The sequence below is a fragment of the Harmonia axyridis genome, chromosome 6, assembly GCF_914767665.1.
Source record: "Harmonia axyridis chromosome 6, icHarAxyr1.1, whole genome shotgun sequence".
NCBI classification, from domain to species: Eukaryota; Metazoa; Arthropoda; class Insecta; order Coleoptera; family Coccinellidae; genus Harmonia; species Harmonia axyridis.
In genome coordinates, this window is record NC_059506.1 from 38,354,317 (window position 1) to 38,380,095 (window position 25,779).

General features: G+C 38.5%; 1 protein-coding gene across 4 annotated transcripts in view; it reads left to right on the forward strand.

Annotated features, from left to right (window-relative positions):
• The window catches only part of LOC123681902 (dorsal root ganglia homeobox protein), a 108,003-nt gene that overhangs the window by 57,170 nt on the left and 25,054 nt on the right, over nucleotides 1–25,779 (forward strand). For all 4 annotated transcript variants that reach the window (XR_006747727.1, XM_045620256.1, XM_045620257.1 and 1 more), the window contains exons 5-6: nucleotides 16,209–16,325; nucleotides 16,392–16,636. Coding sequence is in view for 3 of the 4 variants with exons in the window: in XM_045620256.1 (XP_045476212.1) it covers nucleotides 16,209–16,325; nucleotides 16,392–16,636 (362 nt within the window). In the remaining variant the exon portion in view is untranslated. The remainder of the gene's footprint in view (nucleotides 1–16,208; nucleotides 16,326–16,391; nucleotides 16,637–25,779) is intronic.

Here is a 25,779-nt window from a genome sequence, read left to right on the forward strand (position 1 = left end):
TTCAGATGTACACTTATCTCATCTCGTTGTGAATCACAAGGTGGACTGTGATGAATACGGGTTTTCCGAAGTTCGATTTAATAAAATGAATAGATAATTATCTAAGCTTCCCGGATTCGTACCCCTGGCCACTAGTTTTTGGCCAACTTCGCAAAGTATTAGACCATTCAGATAATTATATAGAATTAGGTTTTACTGCCAATATCAAGATATTTTTCCGAGAGGATATTGGAAAATTCCGGGATATCTAGCAGGTTACAACTGACGTTTCTCCTACTATTGCGGAAAGCATCTTCAGAGGTTGTATCTTGAGATATATTAAGGGAACGACGCCATCTAATGTTCAAATTCGTTATCCGATCAATCAGAGCTCTGTAACGGTTTTATTTTCGACATTTGCAACTGTTCGATTGATCTACGGCGGTCTCTCGAATTCACTTTCGATCCTTTTCGAACGACGTCGTTTTTGCTTAGCCTTCCTATTCGTTAGAAGGCGGGCGTACATGGAAATTTACGAGTACGGGGTTCGAGTTTGAGGTAGATTTATCGTCCTGGCGGACAAGACTTAACACCTTCATAAACTGAGCTGTCGCTTTGAATTTAGCCGCTTCCTTATATCGGTATCGCTCGGTTGCCTATACATTTTTTTTCGAGGGTAAGTGTGGGAGGAGAAAAAGATGGATCGCTTGGGTGAATTTGTTTACCACCTTTATAGGAAAGGGTGGAATTACAGGTCTTCGGTTTAGGCTTGATGCTTTATGTAATTGGTTTTTATGGATTTTGGGTACTTAGTTCTGGAAAATCGAATGAGATCTACTCAGAGATCTATAGAAAGGGCTATGTTGGGAATCATCTGATCGGTTAGGTATCATGCTGATACCAACACTCTACATAGCGTACAACTGGCAATGTCTTTAGAAATTGTTCTACATAATTTGAAAAACTCGAGTGATGGTTTCACATATCAGCTCTCAACTAAGTTATTTTACAATTCTGATATTTATGGAAATGCGCTGACAGAGATCTCTTGAAATGGATTGGTTATGAAAATTCATTGTTATATCAATGTGATGAATGATTTAGTTGTAGACCGGAGCCAGAATAAATTTGTTGACAGCTGGTATGTGGAACCATCACTTGAGTTTTTTAAATTATGTAGAACAATTTCTACAGACATTGCCAGTTGTGCGCTATGTAGAGTGTTGGTATCAGCATGATTACAAATTACTGAATTCACATATCAGCTCTCAACTAAGTTATTTTACAATTCTGATATTTATGGAAATGCGCTGACAGATCTCTTGAAATGGATTGGTTATGAAAATACATCATATTGTATATCAATATGATGAATGATTTATATAGTAGTAGACCGGAGCCAGAATAAATTTGTTGACAGCTGGTATGTGAAACCATCACTTGAGTTTTTTAAATTATGTAGAACAATTTCTACATACATTGCCAGTTGTGCGCTATGTAGAGTGTTGGTATCAGCATGATTACAAATTACTGAATTCACATATCAGCTCTCAACTAAGTTATTTTACAATTCTGATATTTATGGAAATGCGCTGACAGATCTCTTGAAATGGATTGGTTATGAAAATACATCATATTGTATATCAATATGATGAATGATTTAGTAGTAGACCGGAGCCAGAATAAATTTGTTGACAGCTGGTATGTGAAACCATCACTTGAGTTTTTTAAATTATGTAGAACAATTTCTACAGACATTGCCAGTTGTACGCTATGGAGAGTGTTGGTATCAGCATGATTACAAATCACTGAATAACGCAACTTTTTTGTGATGCAAGATCCCTGTATCTTTAACGGTTTTCGATATACCTGTAGTGCCCCTCTAAATAGTACTAACCCTGTAAACATAAACCAAATAGGTCATTTCATGTATGGACTCCTTTATCTATTAATATAAAGGTGTCCATACATGAAATGACTTATTTGGTTCAAGTATGAACTCCTTTATATTAATATATAAAGGGTTCCATACACGAAACGACTTATTTCGTTATATATATACAACAATATTCCTGTTCGTAAAAATCCAATTGTATACATTTCGCTCACGCCTAATTACCAATTTTCCATCTGGTCGCGCCTCTCTCTCTCCACCACCCGAGATTAATCTCGAGGGGTGTCGAATCCCGTTAACCGGATAACGTTGCAACAACAGCCCCGTTGTGTTTCTAGCACTCGTCGCTCTATTAGCGCGACAAATGAAACGCGCCCGGCAGGAACAACAAACGTATACACAATTGTAAGCGGGCCCTTACGCGGTCGGCGGTGCGGCTAATTGCGATTTATTTCGCATTGTTCGGGGGTGTTGTGTTTGGGGATGTCGCACGCCGATAAGTGGCTTAGCTCGGCTATGCTATACGACCGTTTTCGGAGACCCTCGGCAAGGTGCGAGCGGTACAAAGTCCGTGCTGCGCTGTCGGCGGGTTGTCTAGGTGTTTTTTGCGCTCGCCGAGGTCCTTATGGTGATGCTGTGGTGCCTACGTGGTCAGGAATTGTTTATTTCAATAAGGGGAAATGTTGTTTTAAAGCGTAATTATTTTTTTATTGTTCTATGACTTGTTTTTCCGATTTTAACCTCATCTTAGATCTAGATTTTCATATACCTACTATTTTTTTTTGTAGTCTACTTTTGTTGCCTCATGCGTTTTGCTATTTCAACTTGTTTTAAACATAGGTAGATGCAACGTTGGCTTAGTCCAAATTCATCGCCTGATTTCAATGCTCCTAACCTTGTAATTTAAACTTGGTGATTTAATTGCAAATATATGGTGTACAACTTTGCTTCCGCCGTTTTGCAATAGAAGGCTGTAGCAGTTAGTGTTAGTCGAAATGAATAGATCGTAGATGTCATACAATAAGCTTAGGTATTTGTAAACATAACGCCATCGAAATATTGGTCGATTTGTGTCCGCATTATAAAGTTATTCTCGATTAAACATGTCAGCTTACAAGCCAAATTCTCGCCATTTTCGGGAGATTGAATACATACTTTCAGCTGCTCTGACTGAGAAGGAAAAAACATACGGAAAGTTGATTGGTTGGCTGTATTTCATTTAATTTTAGTATCATCTTTATCGAAATGTATTGCTGCTTCTTGCTTTCTTGTTCTATATTTATTACCTTTTTCCATAATATTTTCCTTTTGAGTTATATCCATCTCAAACTAGAAAAAACTGTCTTTTTCCCATTGTCATTTTCTTTCTCCTCATCTTGAGAACATGAAAAATTCTCTCAAATACCCTTTATTTTTTGTTGGAGCGTCTGTATTCTCATTTAAATTCACATAATTATTAGGTAGAACGGTTAAAGCGATTGTTCAGAAAGGGTTTTTCACATCGCGTTGCCAGCTTGGTCCAAGTCCATCTCGACAAAAAGGCCAGTAAAACTAAAACGTCGGCCGTTCCGATTGACCAATAACAAAACGTTCCGCGGAAACGGCAGACCGTAATATGACGCCGGACGACTTCACGGCGTCTCCCACGGGAACCACCGCGATTCCTGCTGCAGCAGTCCTGCGGTAAGGAAACACGCGCCCCGAACGACTCCATTTCAGGCCTGTCTCTCGGGCTTAGCGTTTTTGTTGAAAAATCAAATTTATATTTTCAAGACGCGCCGCTGCTGCTGCGCTCGTTTTCCGCTCTCCCTCCCGTTCTACCGTTACACTTTATTTTATGGCCTGTCTGGCCTAATCGCGTCAGCCCGGCTACGTTTGACAGTTTTGACGTTTATACGGACAAGGCGCGGGAATTTGATTTGGCCAGTTCTTCGGCCGGCGCCGATTACGGGGGTGAGTGGAGGGTGAATTATAGGTGTGGGAATTAAGTTTTTATAAGTGGGGGTGGGGGAATCGACTACCTATGCTCAAAAAGTTTTGTGGTAATGAGGTTAAGATTTTGTATGAAACGAAGGAATTTTACGATATATTATTGAAGTATATGTATTAGGTACTAATCTAGGAACTTTAGATCCTACTCAGTTATGTACTCGTACAAACTTGTATTTTAACATTTAAAAGTTGTCTCAAAACCTACAAAGATAGCGTTCATATAAACTGGACCTAATTATTTCAAACTCGCCTACGTTTACATTCCTTGCTTCAAAGTGTTCTTTGGATATCTATAATATCTAGAGGTAAAGTTGCCAATACTGGATGTGGGCTCCTTTGTTTTACCTTATAAGATAACCTTGCTTTATAAATATACTTGAGCAGATGATGTGAGCTTGGGTTTCCCAAATGATTAGCTTACCCTAAATAGCAATTAAACACTTTTCGTACATAGGTGTACAACTTTGCTTCCGTCTTTTTTTTTCGAAATTCGTGGCTTTATTGTCTTTCAATGCTCAGCTCAAAATCATTATAACGTCGTTCGATAACATTGGCCTGTGATTATTTCAGTTGGTTTTAACAACTTATAATACACTACATTGAGCTGGTCACACCAAAAACTGAGCATGAAATTCGATTTGGCAGTGGACGTGGAAGCATGGCCAGGACATTCCCATGATTTTCTGCGCTTGGTATTATTGTAATGAACCCATTTTCATCTCCAGTCACAATGCGATGTAGAAATACTTTCCGTTTCTGCTTTGGAAGCAGCTATTCACAAGCAAACGAACACCGTTCAACTTCTCTCGGCTTCAAGTCGTACGGCACCCAATTTCCTTGTTTCTGAATCATTCCCATGACTTTTAGGCGTTTTGAAATAGCTTGTTGCTTCACTCCCAATGATCCTGCCAATTCTTGTTGCGTTTGACACGAGTCGTGATCACCTCCAATTCTGTATCTCAGAAAACCTCTCTTCCACCGCCATGCTGGTCTTGGACGTCAAAATCACCGTTCTTGAAGCGTTGAAACCACTCTCGGCACGTTTTTCCACTAATAGCGGCCTCACCATAGATATATGAGAGCATTCGATGAACCTCAGCCACAGATTTCTTCATATCAAAGCAAAAAATGACGAGAATTTGGCTCGTATGCTGTTTTGTCGAGAATAACTTTATGAGGCAGACACAAATCGACTAATATTTCGATGGCGTCATCTTTACAAATACCTGAGCGTATTGTATGACATCTAAGATCTATTCATTTCGCCTTCCACTTTCCGCTACAACCATCTATGGAAAAAACGGCGGAAGCAAAGTTGTATACCTAATAATTTTTCGAATACAATTCTTTCAGTTTAGCGAGGTGACGCGAAAAAATATTCACATTTTACTGATCTAAATTTCACGAATCTGTTTCTATATTTATACTCCCTTTAAAACGCAGAACATCCTCCGTATAGAACAGAACGAAAATTCGTATACACCGACAACGCATAAAATTCAATTTGCGCAAAAGCCACCGCAGTGCGGCTTTGTAATATTCCGAAATTTACTTGTTATACACAGCATATTTTCTTGTTAGGGCGGTGTTACACGCGCAAAGGACATTACCGCGGATAATTACAGCCCGCAAAATCTAATACACACTTCTGGGTAGGTAGGAGAGCGCTGTGTGCGAGCCCCGGGCGCTCCGCATCCGGTCTCCTCTTTGTCTTTTTCCTTCCCGCCCGCCGCCCGTTCCTCCCTTTTTGCGCCATCCACTCGTCCTGAGAGAGGGCTCTGAATTACAATTCGTAACGAGCCTTAATGAAGTCAGATATGAAGATATGAGATTGCGAAATTAACGCGTCAGCGTTGTGTACCTATTTTCTAGTTCTGGCCTCCGAGGGTGAGAAGGATGTTGTTCTGGGGAATTGTTTCTTGTTACTTTTGCAGGGCTTCGTTGGCGTTGTATTAATTTCGATTTGTGAAGTGTTCTTTACGAGTTCGTAATCGATGTAGGTATCGAAAGTAGGCAGTTGCCATTAGAATTTGTTGTTTTGGGGTGGCTTAAGCGTAGAAACAGCAATTATTCTTTCTTCTAATACTTATTCATACTTCTTTAACTCTTTTTCATATCTTTTATAACTTTGGAGATATGCCAATGGCAATGGCAAGTTTTTAAAAACCTACCTTGCATATGAAGATGCATTCTGTCAAACCTTGAATGGTGTTTCAAAAAAGTTATAAACCTTCTTCGATATCCTTACAAAATACATCTTCTGACACATCCTCCGACAGACTCACGAGCCTTAGAAGCACACTTCTTGCTTTCTTAACTTGGGCTCTCATGGACTTCAGATTCATCAATATGGTAAACAATTTCCTTCTATGAATAATTGAGCAGGGAATACAATATTGTAACTTTCGACGTACTTTAACTCTACAACAATGCATCGATGAAACTAATTCGACTTATGTGGATGAAGCATCAACCAAAATCATTGATGTTTATCGTTGGTATGGTGAGTTCAATCGTGGTCGAAATTTGCTCAAAGATGAATTTAGTGAAGGTCGTTCAAAAGCAGTTGTTGTTCCAGAAAACATTGATGCAACCTAATGGTGTCTTGTGCCATAACGTGATCTATAGCTTGCCTTCCAGTTCCAAAGTTCGAATGAACTCCAGTATATGAGATGGCTTCAAGGAGGCTAATTCTTCACTTCTACAAATTTCTGGTCCAATACAGGTTTTGCTGCAGATTATTGTCCAGGGAAAGATAATGGGCAAAAGATGAATAGGAAGAAGAAGAATCTCATGGTTGAAGAACTTGAGAGAATGGTACAATTGCAACAACTGCCAATTGTTTAGATCTGCAGTATCAAGAATAGGCATAGCTTTGATGATAGCCAAACTTCGGAACGAAGAAGGCACTTGAAGAAGAAGTGATGGTGAAGCATTCTGTCACCAGATGATTCAGAGTTTCTTCCTCTTCCCCACAGAATCTGCACTCGTCATTTTTGTTAGATCTATTCTCATGAGGTGTTTCTTAAGCCTTAGGAGGAAAGTAAGGAGGTGTAGCATATTTTTACTTAGATCCAGATATTTTTTTGGATCTCGCAGAGTCAAACTGATGCAAGATTGTTATGTAACATATACCTTGAGATAGAAAAACGTTTGCGTCTTAGTTTAACCAGTTTACATTCGATTTTATATGACCGTGAAAGAATTTGCTCGCGTTAGATCTTTCATAATTTGACAATTGCTTCGATGAAGAAGCTCGTATCATCAATTGGTGCAAAGAAATGCTCAAAGACTTTAATAGCAGTGTTTCTTGGAGAATCTTTAGAGAAACAGTGAAGCCGTTCAAAAGGTATGGTGTTTTCGTATCTATTTTTGACTTTTAAAAGGTTCATCTTTAGGGGTGTTCTCCAACATCGCCTGCCGTTTTGAGATCAAACCTGGACAAGAAAAGATTGTTTTACGCCCTGTTTTACGTAAACCATTCAACCCGATCAGGCCAGTCTATCTTACCCTTCTGTCCCGTCATGCAAATTTAACTACAGCCTCTCGCTTCCATTCGTCTCGAAAACACTCAATACACGTCGAGTGGCGTGCATCAGGAGGTACAGCAGGACACGCGGCATCAATTCAACCCCTTAACCTCCTACCCCTACCCCTACCCCGTTTGCAAACAAACAAACGACGCTCGCGTCTCTCTCTACCTCCCCCGGACGGCCCACTTGGCAATTTGCGTATTGTTCCGTAATTGGACGTCCTTCCTTTGTTTTATTGTTTTAGCTAAATAATAATAATATCCCGGCGTCGAGGCGTCACGGACGTCCGTAGGAGCCTGCCGGGGGCTTAATCACGTTAGGCGACTACGTGATGACGTCTCTCTCTCTCTGTCTCTCCTTTGATTTGGGGCTTTTAATTCGAGACGACAGGGTGGGAACGGGGCTTAATGATGGCGTTTGGAAGATTGAAATTCGGCTAGTTTGATTTTTAGCGTTGAATGAAGATAACAGGACAATTGAAAAGTCCCCGGTCTGCCATAGTGAAACACATTTTTTTTTGGAAAAATTCGATTTTATTATTCAACATAGTTGCCTTCGATGGCGATACAGAGATTATGGCGATCTTACAACTTTTCGATAGCATTTTTGTGGTACGGTTTGTCTTTCGCTTCAAAATAGGCCTCAGTTTCGGCGATTACTTCTTCATTGGCGCTAAATTTCTTTCCAGCGAGCATTCTTTCGAGGTCTGAGAACAGGAAAAAGTCGCTATGGGTCAGATCTGGCGAATACGGTGGATTCAAAAGCAATTCGAAGCCCAATTCATGCAGTTTTGCCATTGTTTTCATTGATTCGTGACATCGCTTTGTCTTGATGAAACAGCACCTTTTTTTCTTCAATTGGGGCCGTTTTTTAAAGATTTCATCATTTTGAACGATCAAATAACGCTACATAATATTCGCTGTTGATGGTCTGGCCCTTTTAGAGGTAATCAATGAACATTATACCTTGCGCATCCCAGAATACTGATGCCATAACCTTGCCAGCTGACTTTTATGTATTTCCTCGCTTTGGATTCGGTTCATCTGGTGCAGGCTACTCAGCTGACTGTTGATTGGACTCCGGAGTGAAATGATGGAGCCATGTTTCATCCATTGTCACATATCGACGCAAATATTCAGGTTTATTGTACTTGAACAGCTTCAAACACTGCTCAGAATCATTAACACGTTGTTGCTTTTGATCGATTGTGAGCTCGCGCAGCACCCATTTTGCATACAGCTTTCTCATGTACAAATATTCGTGAATGATCTGATGTACACGTTTAGATGATATTTTCACAATGTCTGTTATCTCGATCAACTTCACTTCACGGTCATTCAAAATTATTTTGTGAACTTTGGATTTTTTCGTCGGTGACAGCCCTTTTTGGGCGCCCACTGCGTTCGCCGTCTTCGGTGCTCATTTCACCACGTTTGAACTTAGCATGCCAATCAATGATGGTCGATTTTCCTGGTGCAGACCCCGGAAACTCTTCATCAAACCAAGATTTTGCTTCAACTGTATTTTTTCCCTTCAAAAAGCAATATTTTATCAGCACACGAAATTTTTTTTCATCTTTTTTCAAATAACAAAAGTAGCTACACCCACCACGCAATATCTCATAAACTAATGATCGGACTGTTGTCACATTTTGACACTTATCGTTTGAAGGTTGGTACTACCTAAAAATCATATGAATTCAATACTAGCACCGCCATCTGTGCATCAGACCGGGGACTTTTCAATTGGCCTAATATTGCAAAACGGTGGAAACAAAGTTGTACACCTAATATTTGGTGGTTAAGTGAATTAGCTTAAGCTAGATTTATCAATTTTCCGTTTGCAAATGAAGGTACTATCCTTCCTGCTGATAATTTTTTTTTTATTTCAGTAACCTGTTTCAATAAATCTCAATATTCCATCAAGAAAAAAATAAAATTTGCAATGTTTCCGATAATTCAGTTGACGGCTCACGAAATCATGCCATAAATAATAATCTTGTAAAATCCAGCATTGTTTCGCAAGACTACCGACCATCTCCGTTCTACCCCCTTCCCCCTCCCTCTTATTAAACCGACGGGGGTAAGTCGGCTGCGCGCATCCATTATTAAAATACCCCGGAAGATTTTAATGGAATTTCATTCAAGCTGAGTTCATTTCGGGACCTAATGAGCTTAGGCTGTTTTGAAATTGTAAGCTGCCGCGCGAGCGCCCTTTTTTTTCTTGTGCCGTGCCGGCGCTTCGCGGTTCTTCGCCGGATTCCTCTCCTCTCTTCTCCTTCCCTCTCTCGCCCGATTCCCCATAAAGCTGACATGTAATGAACAGATTATTAACTCTAATATGATAAAACATTGCAAGAGGGCGAAGCTCCGACGATGTACTTCGCGCCGCGTTCCGTACGGAATTGCCGGGGAAGTTTGGCGCGGCCAGGGCCGGAACGGGGAAAATCGACTGGAAATTTCGACGGAGGCGGTCCCTCAATGTGTGGTGGACTTTAGGGTAAAAATTGGTACGATCGAAAAAACCTATGGTGTATGGTGGACTTTAGGGTTGCAAAAATGCTATGAAAACCTATGGTGTGTGGTGGTCTTTAGGCGAGGAAATTTATGCGATGAAAATCCTATGATGTGTGGTGGACTTTAGGTTAGGAAAATTATGCGATGAAAATCCTATGGTGTGTGGTGCACTTTAGGAAACAATTCTTGAACGAACAATTATAGGAAAAATCCTTGCAGGAAAAATTAACAATTTGTAGTAGTTGGAGAGTAGCTACTACAATCAGGCTATAATTCTCATACAAAATTAAGAAAATCCTTGCATTCTTGAAGTTGAAGGTTTTTTCTCGTAATCATCTACCTCCACCGATTTTATTGTCGTTCACATATAAGGGCCTTGTACAAGAATTATGGCCTGAAATCAAATATCAAATTAAAGAAGCATAGCGTAACTTGATTTTGAAAATAAAATTCGACAGGTGCGAGAATTTAACTCAATAATTCTCCTAACCAAGTTTAAATTTGCATTTTCAAGAGATTTGAAGAGAATTCCCCATTATATTGACATAGGATCTGCCGAAAATTCTTGACAGATTGTATGTCGTAGAAGTTCGCTCTCAGCCTCAGAGTAATAAACATAGATAGAGGCAGTCATTTTCAGTGCGCAGATTTTGTCCCTAACATGAACTATCAAATTTGACATGAAGCGCGCGGAAATGAAAACATATCAGTGATACGATATTTCACTCAATTCGCGACTTTCTCCACAAAGAACGCACTTCTTATGTCCCATAGTGAATCAATGTTTCATATTAACTCAGAATATATTGAAATAAATAACTAAATATATCAGAAATTCAGGAAACAAACTTCAGGCGCGCCAAACGACGTGAAACAACCGATGACACTAGTAGAGCAAAAGTTACCAAACCTTAGATTTCATCAGGTAGATACAGAAAATAATAAATATTCTGCTTATTTTAAATTCGACAATTAGGAAAAATATCGAATTCCAAATATTAAAATTTGCATATTCAATCGAGAATCACTGAAATAAATATATTTCATTCAATATAATATACATTCATAAAGATATAGAAAAATTGTGGATTTGAAAATATATCACAATCCAACAACATAATTTAACCATGTAAAATGTGGGTATACTCCCTCTATCTATGTTTATTCTTCTATGCTCCCAGCTGACGCCGTCCCTGTCGAAATCGCGACAGAAAGTATGTGATTAAAAAGGAATTTGATCTTGCCTGGAAAGCCTCCGGGGCCTTACTCCCGGAAAAGTGAATTTTCAGTCTCAACTCCATTAAGTATATATGGAGCGACATACTTTGAGAGTTAAGTGGTCAGATTTACGGAGATACATTTTTATGATTAAAGCGAAGTCACTGCGTCGTCAGAAAACCCCTTTTTATATGTATTTGCGAGAGTCTCTTAACTCGTTCAAGGTAGGAAGGTAATTCGAGATATCCGATTTTAGAGCCGCTCTCAGAGAGAGAAATACGGCTTGCTCCTCTTCTACGTAGCTGGATTTTAAATTATTTTCCGGGTAATTGGACTACTTTCGGCAGCAGGATCGTGAATTTCCTTCGGTTCGGAATGCATGCAAGGATATTTGTAGGAATAGACAACGCTGTTGCAGTTATTTCATATTGACCGTATTTTAAAAACGATGAAAATACGCTTACTCAAAGATATCTGGGATTGGAGGCGTGGCCTGGACGACAAATGGCTCTCTCTGTGATTAATCAGGTTTTGTGAACCCGTGATAGTTTCTATGGTCATAGAAGTATTGTAGAATATCGAAACGTCAAACAGTTCAGTTAGAAATAGATCAATTATGCAATTGTAATTCAAGACCAATATTTTATCGTATGAATATAGATACAGAGTGATTGAAATTAGATGGGAATATGGTAGATTCAAGTTTATTAAGTTCAAGTGTATGAAATATAAAAAACTCCTGTGATGACCATCATGGAATTTATCAAGAGCGGCTAACAAAAAACCAGGACAAATAGAAATTTCATTTTCGAAGGAATAAGATGTTTCGAAATGAGAAAATAAGCAAAATAATATATTCGGTATTCAGAACGGTGAGTATGTTTTATACAATAGTTTATTTATTGACTGTTTATTTGTCTGATATTAGAAGTCTATGTCATTTCTGATACTGTTAGAGCATCAGCGTTTTTTTACACGATTCCATTATGTTTTTCATTGATTTGAATGAATTAATTTCCCAACTAATAACTGAAAAGTCATGAAGTCATATTTTTAGTATATCAGTTACAATGAATATCAATTCACGAGGTATCGTTATGAACAATTGTATTAACTACGTTTATAATCAATGTTTCTGAATGATTTTGGTAATGAATAAATCGAAATTGCCTGATGTTTAGGAAATTGAATGTATGCAGTGGCGGATCCAGAATTACTTCAAAGCTCGAAAGCACTCAAAATAGTGCTGATATCTTCAAATTACGATCGCTAAGATTATTTTTCTTATGTTTTCTGGAACAACTGACGAATGCAAACATCTTTGACCAGGTTTCAAGTCAGCATAATATAACATTTTAACCGTTGTTGTCGATGGAGTGTAGTCTGAAATAACATTTATAAAGTTTTTGCTTTGCTTGCAACATTATTTTGTCCGCTCAAAAAACAGTATATTATCCAATTTTAGAAGAATTTATAGATTTTTGTCTAGCTATCTAGTTGGAAATCTGTCAATGAAAAAGTTCGATTGTTATGTTCGATAGATGATTGACAGATCTGTCAAAATCAATTAACGAATTCCCTTCCAATACTCCATCAGACTCGGAAACCACGGGAAACATTTCCCCTCGAGCACACGGGGCAAAAACACCAGCCCGGCCGCAAATTAATCTTTTCTCCTAACAAGTTATTTAAAGGATTATCGCTACCCCATCCCCCTAATACAAGTCCCCTTTAATATCCGAATGAGTTACAGTAGCAGGTTGACGGGGTGAAAAAGTGCGCCTATATCGCCACAAAGGGTAACATCTGTTGTGGTTTGTACGTCGGCGAGCAAACTACCTATTTTTAATGACCGACGGCAACCCCGCGGCGATTTTTGGCCCTTCGGGGAGCATAATTTGTTATCGGGATCATAATACGAGATGAGAGTTTGTCGCTTTTTCGGATCGGCCGATATTTGGGCATATGATCTTGTTTGCGGTTTGTAGATGTTTGCGGTTAGTGATGGGAGGCTGAATTTACAATTTTTATAATTGTTGTTCTTGGGGGACTGCTTTGGTTGAAGCTAGTTGTAAGGTTATTGTGTGGGGTGTAATATTCTTTCTCTATTTCAGTATCGTAATGAGTCCATTACAGTTCTAAAAACAGTGCTGTAATGAACTCATTACAGCATCGTTTTCAGATATATTTTTCGTGTGGTTGCCTATGCTGACTTCCAATCCTATCAAATTTCGACAAACGTCAATAATTGTCAATATAATATAATTTGGGGATAAAGTGAAATAATTTACTACATTATTTGCAAATTCTCTTAATTCTGGTAGTGTTAAATCGATTTCGTCAGACATAATTTACGAATTTAATGGGTAATTGTAAATTATGTCTAAATTCGAAACATACGATTCATATTGAAATTCCGTAATCTGTCAATTTTCGTAACAGTCACACCAACTGCCAAGATACAATAGAAAAGTCACTAGGATATATAATCTGAATTTTTCATTGAATTTCGACATTTCACGAAACTTGACTGAAATAGAGAAAATATTGTCTAATACTCGTTGCAGAAGGCAATTCCAACACTCATGCGTTCCAAAACTCGCTCCTTCGTCGCTCGTTTTCGAATTTCGCATTCGTGTTGGAATAGGAGCCCATTCTGCAACTTGTTTTAGAATATACTATTCTCTCAATGAAAGTTTTACTTTTATCCAGAGATTATTATTGAAAAAAGTTTGACACTTTCTATGTTTCAAGTTCATCTCCAGACACTGATAATATTAGGCCAATTGGAAAAGTCCCCGGTCTTGGATTACCTCCAAAGAGGCCAGACCATCAACAGCGATTATTATATAGCGTTATTGGTTTAAAGGATGAAATCGTTGAAAAACGGCCCCATTTGAAGAAAAAAAGGTGCCGTTTCATCGAGATGATGCGCCATGTGACAAATCAATGAAAACAATGACAAAATTGCATGAATTGGGCTTCAAATTGCTTCTGCATCCACCGTATTTGCCAGATCTGGCCCCCAGCGACATTTTCCTGTTCTCAGAGCTCAAAAGAATGCTCGCTGGAAAGAAATTTAGCGCCAATGAAGATGTAATCGCCGAAACTGAGACCTATTTTGAAGCGAAAGACAAATCGTACTAGAAAAATGGTATCGAAAAGTTGTAAGATCGCTATAATCCCTGTATCGCCCTAGAAGGCAACTATGTTGAATAATAAAAAATGTGTTTTACTATGGTAGACTCGGGACTTTTCCAATAGGTATGTTAAGGTAATAAGATATTATGTCTATTGATTAGTGGCGAGTCCTAGAAACCGTTGAAGATGACTTCCGCAGTAGTTGTAGGCGAAAAACCGACCAGACCGAAATTTTCCAATTCTGTCGAACATCGACAAATCCCAAAAGAGAGCCGGGCGACGTCGATAGGGGACCATCAGAAGACGTGAATCACCCCGATGGACCACGTCGGGAGAGAGGCACACGCATCACGGACATGTAAAACGACACGAAACTGACAGACTTTATGCAAGGGGCCCCCCTTTTGATTCGATTTCCGTGCAACCCGATACTTGTCCCGTATACAATAATTGGGGTTGTTGCACAAACTTGATTCGGAGTCGTTGTTTCCCTTTTCTTTCGAGAGAGGACGGCCTTATCGAGTTTCGAACGATTAACCTAATTCCGCTTGACGGGTAATAAGGTAATGGAAAATTGGGTTAGGTTCAATCTGCTACGGTGATGCTCTCAGTTGCCCGATACGGGGAGGTCGACTTGTTTTTTTTTGCATTTTCGATAATAACGTTATTTTATTCCGTAGCAATTCTGGTTCTATTCAGTATGCGCAATGCGAAAATTTTCTCCTCAATGCAATCTGAAATAATTAGAGGAAGGAATCCTCGTTTGTTACACTGGCGCCCACCATGATTATAGTCTGACAATATCACTTTGATTTTATCTGCGCGACTATAACTTCCTATAAAATATCTTTCAAATTCTACAGTGTTAGGATTGAATAATCTTTTATTTTGATAAAGGCAGAAACATCTCTTTTCTCTATAACAATTCCAGAAGACTAGGTGATAATTAAACATATATTTCATCAAAAAGGTCAACAAAACAACTATTAATAAATCCCGTAGAGTAATAAACATAGATAGAGAGAGTATATGCAATTTTTACATGTCTCCAACATGGTTAGATTACGTTGTCGGATTGTGATATATTTTCAAATCCACAATTTTACTATATCCTTATGAATGTATATTATATTGGATGAAATATATTTATTTGAGTGATTCCCGATTAAATATGCAAATTTGAATATTTGGAATCCGATATTTTTCCTAATTGTCGAATTTATAATAAGCGGAATCTGTATCTACCTGCTGAAATCCAAGGTTTGGCAACTTTTGCTCTCCTAGTGTCACCGGTTGTTTCACGTCGTTTGTCGCGCTTGAAGTTCGTTTTCTGAATTTCTGATATATTCAGGTATTTATTTCAATATATTTTGAGTTGATATGGAACGTTGATTCACTATGGGACATAAGAAGTGCGTTCTTCGTGGAGAAACTCGCGAATTGAGCGAAATATCGTATCACTGATATGTTTTCATTTCCTTCATTTCCACAAGCTTCATGTCAAATTTGATATTTCGTGTTGGGGACAAAATTTGCTTAGTGTAAATGACATATACTCCATCTATCTATGTTTAGTAGTCTGAGATAAATTCTAACAAATTAGAATTTGAAAAATTTTTCATAGAAAATTATATGCACGCAGATATTATCAAAGTGATATTATTAGTTCATCTTCAGACACTGATGGTTCTACAAGAGGTACAGAGTATTTGAATGAATTCAGGTACAAAAAGTAGATAGAAAAAACTAAAAGAAAGGGCTATAAAATTCGGACGAAGAAAACATTTTTAACATTTACGTGATTGTCAAAAACGTTTTCTGTATCTGTAGCCTCTGTAGAACTTCTTAATTTGCTGACGTATTCGAAGTTGATTCTGTTCCAGCTGACTGGTCTATGAAATTGTTGTTTTCCTCATTATGTAATTTTCGTTGCAGGTTTGGTTCCAAAACAGAAGGGCCAAATGGAGGAAGGCCGAGAGGTTGAAGGAGGAACAAAGGAAAAGAGAAGGACAAGAAATGCTGAAGAGAGACGGCGATGCCAAGGAAGAAAAGGTAACAACTCTATCGAAAACAACAGCAAATGCCAGTTCTTAAATACGTTGTCTTCTTCGATTTCAGCTGGAGGAAATCAACGCTACCAGTTCTCCAGAACCACCAAACGTCGGAGAGGACGAGATACAGACCAGAGAGTGTTCAAGCAGGAGTAGCGCCGGTAGAGAGTCTCCGGACCAAGGCAAGGGGTCTACAGAAGCTGGTGACCCTTCGAATCCTTCTTCGCCTCACAGTCCGGCACCGTCGGTGTCTTCCGAGCCTCCGAGGCAGCTTCCACCACCTTTTCCGCATCTGTTTCCTTTCGGAGATGGGTGAGTAACTTTACATCTTGAGCTTGAGGTAGTCTTAGGGGGACCAACATGGTGTGATAGCTCCTTTCTGCCCAAAATGATTCAACTTAGTTTTTCAATGAATGAAGGCGTGTTCTGAAAGAAAAGATGCAATTTGAAATGGCAACACTGATTATTTTTTGACATTTGTTATGTCAATTGTGTTCAGTAGGTTATGCCATTTAATACAGGCTTCAACAACGTTTGGAAATAGTTAAATCATGTTATTTAAATGAGTGATTATTTGTAAATATTGAATGAAATTCAAAAAGACTTTATGAAAGACATTATTCAGGTGATCGATTCACTGCTCTTGGTTGGTGCTCCTGTAACGTATAAAGAGAATTGACACTTCCAAATTTGTCTGCAGCAATATGAGGAATAGTGAGTCGATAAACTGAATAACATTTTTCAAAAATAAGCACTGATTTTGATGAAATAATTTAACAATTTCAAAACACTGTTGGAGCCTGTCTTTTTCAATAGATTTCTCGATCGAACTTCTACCAAATATTCGAATATGATTAAGAATTGAATAGCATAATCTACTAAACACACAAATAAAAAATGTTGCCCTCAAAACCATTTCAAATTTAATCATACCAATTGAAAAAAATTGTATGTTGATCTCCTTGATGCTTTTTTGGCTACATTTCATTTTAGCAATGATTTGACGTTAACGATCGAAGGAAAATGACGTTGACAGGCTGTCTAAACATTCCCTTCATTCCTTACAAAACAAATTTTGAGATTCCATTCTGAACCTTTCATTGTATAGTGGAAGATTGATTATGTTTCATTCAAACTCTAATGATGTCAACGTTTTATATAAATGCTGATGAATATGTTTATAGCAGATGAAATCGGAAACAACAAAAACCAATATAAATATGCACAATCAAAACAAGTATATCGGAGAAATAGCAAAGAGTTTACTGAACAAATTGCACGGTTTTGTGTGCATTCGAAGGGAATACAGTTGGCAACTGGATTACGTCATCAGTGACGTCACAGCACTGCTGAAATGAATATACTAAATTTTCCTAAACTTATTCAAACAATATTGTGGGCGAAAGATCATATTGATCTAGTATAGGTTTTCCACCCGGTTTTTCCCCTCGGTCCGGCCCTGCCGACGCTCGACCAATGAAAAACGGCTGCCGAAAAAACCCGAACCCGGTATCAATATCATGGCTAACCGGATATATCCCACCCCCGCCCTCATGCTACATACCCTTCCGCCCGCCGACAAAATCATGCGTGGTAATGGGGGCAAATATGAAAAGCAAATATTTGAACCGATGGAAAATTATATCTCTCTCCGTACGAATTGCACTGTCCGGGACGCACAAGGGAAAACGTGTTTGCGCAGAACGGGCGATGGCCCCGCGGATATAAAAATCATTCAGATCGGTTAGGGGGTGGAGGGGTTTAGATCCTCCGTGGGTGGTTACAGCGTTCGAGCGAGGCTTTGAGGAGATTTTCTGGTTTTCTCGGATTTGCGGTTTCCGAGTAGTTGGGGAAATCGGGATAGGCGAGGCAACGTCGATCTACGAAGGTTTTTATGAAATCGAGGGTTTTCTACTCCATAAAAGATTCGAATTTTGCGTTTCGACCATTCAATAATTAGGTAAAATCGTAGAATAATAAACATGGATAGAGGAAGTATACGCAATTTCTACATGTCCCCAACATGGTTAGATTGAGTTGTCGGATTATGATATATTTTCAAATGCACAAATTTACTATATCCTTATGAATGTATATTGTATCGAATGAAATATATTTATTTGAGTGATTCTCTATTAAATATGCAAATTTGAATATTTGGAATCCGATATTTTTCCTAATTGTCGAATTTATAATGAGCAGAATATTTATTATTTTCTGTATTTACCTGCTGAAATCCAAGGTTTGGCAACTTTTGCTCTTCAAGTGTCAACTGTTGTTTCACGTCTTTTGGCGGGCTTGAAGTTTGTTTTCTGAATTTCTGATATTTTTATTATTATTATTTCAATATATTTTGGGTTAATATGAAACTTTGATTCACTATGGGACATAAGAAGTGTGTCCTTTGTGGAGAAACTCGCGAATTGAGTGAAATATCGTATCACTGATATGCTTTCATGTCCGCGCGCTTCATGCCAAATTTGATAGTTCATGTTGGGGACAAAATTTGCTTACTGAAAATGACCAATGTTCCCTCTATCTATGTTCATTACTCTAAAATCTACAAGTAGCGCAAAATACAAGTTTAGAATAACTGAAATAATATCATAAATTTGATAAATCGTTTTTATTATATCATTAATTATTGTGATGATCCTTTTATGCTTTATGCAGTAGGCTTCGATCGTAAATACGGAGAACACAATATTGAAGCAAATGAAGAAATTATTTAGCGGTGATTTCTTTCTTATTCTTTGACAGTTATTTTTTTGTTTTATTGCTACTGTCCCTCCTTTCTCCAATCGTAAAACAGTGAATACTCTTACTCGTATCAAATTTCAGACTTTTCGAAAAGCAAAATCATGATGATCAATTCTTCGTCCATGCAATCTGTCGTTCCACTGTTGCCAGATCAACCTCAAAATTCCTCCCGTTTTCCGTCGCGCTCCACCTGAGATTTTCCGGACGTTAAAATGGCCGCGAAGCAATTTCGACAGTCCTCGGCGACGAAAAAAAAAAAAAAAGAACGAAAAGAGACGACGGAAATAGCCAGGCCCTAATTCCATCCGAAACCGAATTAGGATAATGAAAATATCACTGTCGAGAGCCCAGCGCCTCTCCGCGATGCAAATGCCAACAACACCGCCCCCTGCCTCGTCCACCCTCCCCTCGCGCGCGATCGTTTTGCCTTTTGTTCTCTCGACGCGCGCGGAGGCGCACAAAAGAAGAAATGGAAAATTCGTTTTATGATATTAGAGCGATCTTTACGTCTGGCCCGATGAATATTTAAATGAACCTTTCTCCCGTCCAAAACTGTTCGCCTTTTTGGGGCCGCGCGAACGGTACGGCAGGGGGGTGCAAGGGGGCGGGAGGGAAGAAGGTTAAGAGTTCCGGGCCGTTCACATAAAGAATAAAATATAGAATATGAAATACGCGGGGATCGGGGAGACGTTGCTTAAGGGGTTGGAGTCGAGACAAGATGGAGGTCTTCTGATGCAGGACGTGTTGGGGGTGTTTTCGAGAAGGATTCGATTTTGGAGGGGGAAGGGAAAATTTAACATTTTCCGAGTATTTCATTACTTTAATTATACAACTAGTGGATACAATTGATGTTGTTTCGCCTGAAGTTGTGTTCTCGATTCAGCGCCTTTCTTGATTTCGAAAATATGAAAAATCATCATAAATATTTTCAATAGATTTCCATACTTGCATTTAACATTTCTGAGCAACTTCACGTAACGTTTATTTTCAATTGGAATCACAAAATTGTATAGAATTTTTTCAATATCAAAATTTCAATATTTTCCTTCTTTCGACTACATGAATATTGATTGTCAAAGCCATATAATATTCGAAAATAAACCTATCTTGACTATACTACTGTCAAATAATATCACGGTACCCGAGTCCGCCTCAGCCATATAGTTGATAAAAAGTTCTCTAGCTTTTGAAAATATCAGAAATTCCGAAAAATATTGTACTTCTTTTCATTTTATCTTTCTTTTTTATTCAATTCACACTTTTTTCCGTTGGTTTTCTAGATGTCTTACTATGACTTGATTTCAAGTCAAGCTCAAATCAAGTATGATAGTAATTTTTCAATCTCAAGCCAAGTCGAGTATTTATTTATCAAGTACTTAAATCAAATCAAGCTACTTGATTTTTAGCAGTTTTATTGTGTAGTGTCACATCAATAAAAAAAAAGATGAAATGAGAAGTAACCATGCAAAAAAGCAATTTATTCATTGAACTTTCTCTATAAAAGAATCGAAAATATCAACTTTTTTCAAATAGAAACATAAATTAAATCATAAAAAATTGAAAATAATAAAAAAAAGTTTCTTAATATTGAGAAACCTCCAGGCTTAGTTTGATTTCATAATTTGCCATCCAGGATCTAAGACATATGAGACATCTTATAGATTTGTCGCTCTGGAAAATTGTCTTTCAACAGGAGTTAAAGATGCTGAAGAATTCTTGGCCATTTTTAAATAGTCGGTTAAAATGTCAAGCTACTTGACTTGATGAATCCCTACAATTCATGAATAATTGGAACTCCGCCAAAAGCAATGAGATATTGACCTCTCGAAAAAAAAATCCTCTGAAATGAGTATACAATCAATGTTGACTCCAATTTTCTACATACATCAAAAAGAAAAATTCTTCCATCGATATCCAGTCCGTGATCGAACAAAAATCGAAAAACAGGAATCAATTACAAACGATGACGTCCCGAAAATAAACAATTTACCGGCGGGGTAAAAGATCGCATACAGGAAAATTTTCCGTTCGTTAAAAATTCATCAGTTTTTCATTACTTTCGCATCCGGACCGACATCAATCATCGAATTCCGCTAAATACACACACACACACACGCGCAACGGCCACACCGCGATCGGCTTCATTCGACAAATTCGAACGGACGATATATATCGGAAAAATTCCGAATATTAATATTTGAACGTTCGGCACTGGGCAAACACGATTTCGTCGATATATCCGAATATGAATTTTAATTGTCAATATACGCCCCGGTCGGTAAAGAGTTTTCCGACGTTTTTCCGCAAAAACGCTAAACCGATTCCGGGTGCTATTTTTTAAATTCCGACCACTGCGTTTACGCTCACCCATAACGGAATGCTAAAACAGGATAATGTTAACATTGAACTTTAAGACGTTTTTGGTTCAATATTGCCCATGAAATTCCGAAATAATATTATATAATCGGGTAAGTTACATCTTTTACAACTCAAAAACGACTAAACCGATTTTTATAATTTATTATCTGTTGTATTTAGGTACTCGTAAAGCCAAGTAGCTTGACATTTTAACCAACTACTTGACTTGAAAATCAAGCTCGTGAAAAATTGACTTGACTTGATTTTAGATATTTATTGCTTGACTTGATATCAAGCTACTTGATATTACTTGAGCTTGATATTCACGCGTCGCACGCAAATATCTTTGAAACTTGACCAAAATGGCCAAGGATTATTTATCAATGCCAGCATCTTCAGCTCCTGTTGAAAGACAATTTTCCAGAGCTGCTCTCACAGTTACAAAAACCCGCAATAGGTTAGGAGACAAATCTATAAGATTCCTCATGTGTCTTAGATCCTGGATGGAAAATTATGAAATCAAAGAAAGCCTGGAGTTTTCTCAATATCAAGAAACTTTATTTTTATATTATTTTTTATTATGTTATGATTTATAGTGTTTCTATTTCAAAAACTTGACTTGACTTCAGATTGAAAAACTACTAGTGTACTTGAGCTTGACTAGAAATCAAGTAGCTTGAAAATCAAGCCAAGCCGTGAGTGTTTAGGGATTCAGGTATGATTTAAAAGTTCTTTTTGACACTTGTCTCATATTCTACCGCTATTAAAGTAATATTAGGGAGGCCCTGACTCCATATTTAAAAAAAAAATGACAGTTACTTAAAAATGTAAAAAAGTCAACGAAGTGAAATATGATCAATTTAATTGATGTTTTTGAATATGCTTCATATTATTTATCCTAGTGTTAACTCGACCTCCCGCCTCTTTCAAGGGCATAACGCAATCCGACATATTTCCCCAAACAGAACCATACCCGCAACAATCATTTTATCGCCACGTCTTCACAGCTTGAAAAGCCGAAGTTACTATATATACTCCGGCTCATTAAGCCCATAATACACCCGTAACAGCGTCCAAAAAAACGCTCGAACAAACGCCTCGCCCCGCAAAAAAACCTTACGTATAAACTACGTGAAAAAAACGAACAATGACCGGAGTCACCCCACGATCTAAGGGGGGTCACCCACGGGGGGTCCCCAGCACGCTCGGGTCGCGTGTCGGGCCGCACGCGCGGATCCTGCTCGAAGTCGGAAACTGATGGAGGGGGGGTCGGTCGTGTCACGAAGATGGACCGGAAATGGAAGGATCTTTGGCGTGGAGGAGACTGGTCGACTTCCGACTGGAGCGTATTTAGTGACCTTTTGCGCTTTATTCGGGGTGAATCGACGCATTAAGAGGATTAATCGCCCGTGCGACTGGTCGCGGGGGAAGAGGGGGTGGTGGAGAAGGTCAAGGGATCCGTTACGCTTTTGTTTGGAGTCGTTAAATCTGGGGAAATCGGAGAACTCTCGAAGAATGGAGTAACGGGAGTGAGTTGTAGATGGCGACTGTATCAGTTTTTAACTGGGGACTATCCTTCGATAAAGATGTGAAGGGTTCTGTCAGTTGGCTGTCAAATACCCGGTGGATGGTGGGAAACATTGTTTACATAGTAAATCTGCGTTATTTGGGAATGGCCAAACGTTGTTGAAGCTTGTATCTTTCCATTATCAAATAGCATAATGACAGAGGAAATGTCAAAAAAATAATACACTCTCTTACCATTATCAGCATTATAAGTTGTATCATTCTTATTGGAAACATCCACACATATTTGAACCTTCGGAATATCATCTAGTTAGGTAACATTCAAAATTTGAAATTTCTGCCTTGATAATTCTAGATAGAAAAAAAAATTACTTGAAAGAACTCCTCATTTTAACCAGAATTATCACTTTAAAAAGATATGATCTGGACTTTTGAATCGCCATGTAGGTAAATTCTGCAACTTGAGATCTATTGTCAGCATCCGATAATCTTTAGAGAATTACTTATACTGTCAGATAATATCACAGAAACCGGTTTGGAATATTAGGTTATGAATTTCAAGTTTTTGGAAAATATCCTCTCTTTTATTTTGCGTATCAGTCCTTGAAGACGTAGAGTTTTAAATGGCAATAAAAAGTCGAGAAACAAGTAGTTTCTATGGTTCTGTACACGGTCTTCATAAAGGTGATTGTAGCAACGTAATGATTCTTAAAAATATTTTCGATAAACCAACTTATTTCAAAAATAAAATAGACAACAACATAAAGCCGTCAGAATTCTCACCCAACAGGGCAACTAAGTTCAATACAAAATTCACGGCCGTCTTACGTATTTACAAAGTTCAATCTTACTACAGCCCGCACCCCGATAGATCCGCACCCCGACGCCTGCCGTCACCGTGGGTAACACCGAAACGTATGGAATATTCATAGTTTCCGGAAACGTCCTAATTCCGTTCCGCGGCAACCAGCCTCCATATGACATTTGAGAAGATTCCTTCTACACAATTAGGCGGGAGCGCCAAAGCGAATGCATTTGCGTAAATGCCTAAGACAGCCTAATTTGCTACACTAACAAATTAATTGGATACCTCCTCGAGCTCACGGACCGGTTTGCGCCCGTTGGAATTAGTTATTGTGGATACGCCCGGGCGCTACCGTCCCGATGCCGTTTCTGAATTATTGACAATGACAGTCCCCCGCGCTTATATATAGGCGCCATTATGGCGGATCTTGACGTCAATTATTCAGAAGACGCCGATTACGATAAGTGCGAAGATTTACTTTGGAACTGGCGATTTGTAGCAGTTTTGCTAGATTGTGGTGTTCGTCGCTGCTAAGGCGATGTTGGTCGCAATCTAGTTGATTGAACCATAAGGACTTTACTTTTTCAGAGGAAGAATGATTAAACTGAGATGTTTCTGTTCGATTTTTGATCTATTCTAAGTATATCTTTCAATTTGAAGACTTCATTGGGTTCAAGAATTCAGTTTTCTCAGCCTTCTCTCGCTCAATGTTGTCTAGAAGGCCCTCAACCCTTAGATAATTATCAAGTCAGCCCTCTTCAGTTTCGTAGCCTATTTTTCTGGAACTGAGGCAATTCCAACGAGATTCCATTTGTGTTTCTAGAAGCTGTTGCTGCATCAACTTCTCTATGCTCTTGAGACTGAACATCTAGATCTAAATGAACTTGCTGCTCTGGGTCAACTGTTAAGGCATCTCGAAGCATTGTTTACGATTTTCATGAGCCTGATGTATACAATAACGTTGCGTAGAGAACCTATTGGTATAAATACCATAAGTAATGTTCTGAAACCTATTTCCCATTTTCTCCATTTACCTAATCCAAAGAAATATACAGGAGGCTGTTTTCGGCACTCCTCAACCTTTCTTGGCTGATTCTGGAGCTAACCTAATTCGGTAGAGAAAACAGAAAAATGAAAGTCTATGACAGTTCTAGAGGTTCTAACAGAGATGTTCTTCTAACGGAGACGAATTTTGCCTGAACATGTAAAGATTTTGATCCCACTAAATCCACAAACGACGTTTACACTTACAACCACGGGCGTAGCCAGGGGGGGGGTTTTGGGGGTTCAAACCCCCCCCGAAATGTTAAAGATGTCAAAAAAACTTTTTTTTTTTTCAAAATTTCGAAAATATTTTTTAAAGGAATTTGTAAAAAGTGAATGAAATTATCACTCTCAGTTCAATTAATTTGTAATGTGAAATTTGAATTAAATTACCTCTACGTAATCCAGTCAATTTGTGCTCACATGTGCCCCTCAAAGAAAAGTTATGGGTTAGTTTGATTTTTTCGATCGTATGTAACGGGTGTTTTTTTTCGAGATATATAACTTTAAGTTGGCATTTCTGTTCAAGATGGCGACGGATTTAACAGCTGTCAAGTGATTTATTCTCAGTTCGGTTTGGCAATTCATCATGAATAGACTCACGCCTGAACAACGCTTGAAAATAGTGCAATTTTATTTCGAAAATAATGGTTCTGTGCGGAATACGTATCGCGCTCTACGTCCATTAGCGATGAAGCGCACTTCTGGTTGAATGGCTACGTCAACAAACAAAACTGCCGCATTTGGAGTGAAGCTAATCCTCAAGTGTATGTCGAAACACCGTTACATCCAGAAAAACTGACTGTTTGGTGCGCTTTATGGGCTGGTGGGATCATTGGTCCGTACTTCTTCAAAAACGATGATGGCCAGAACGTTACAGTCAATGGTGATCGGTATAAAGCCATGATTACTAACTTTTTCATTCCTGAATTGAACAACCATGATGTCCAGGAGCTGTGGT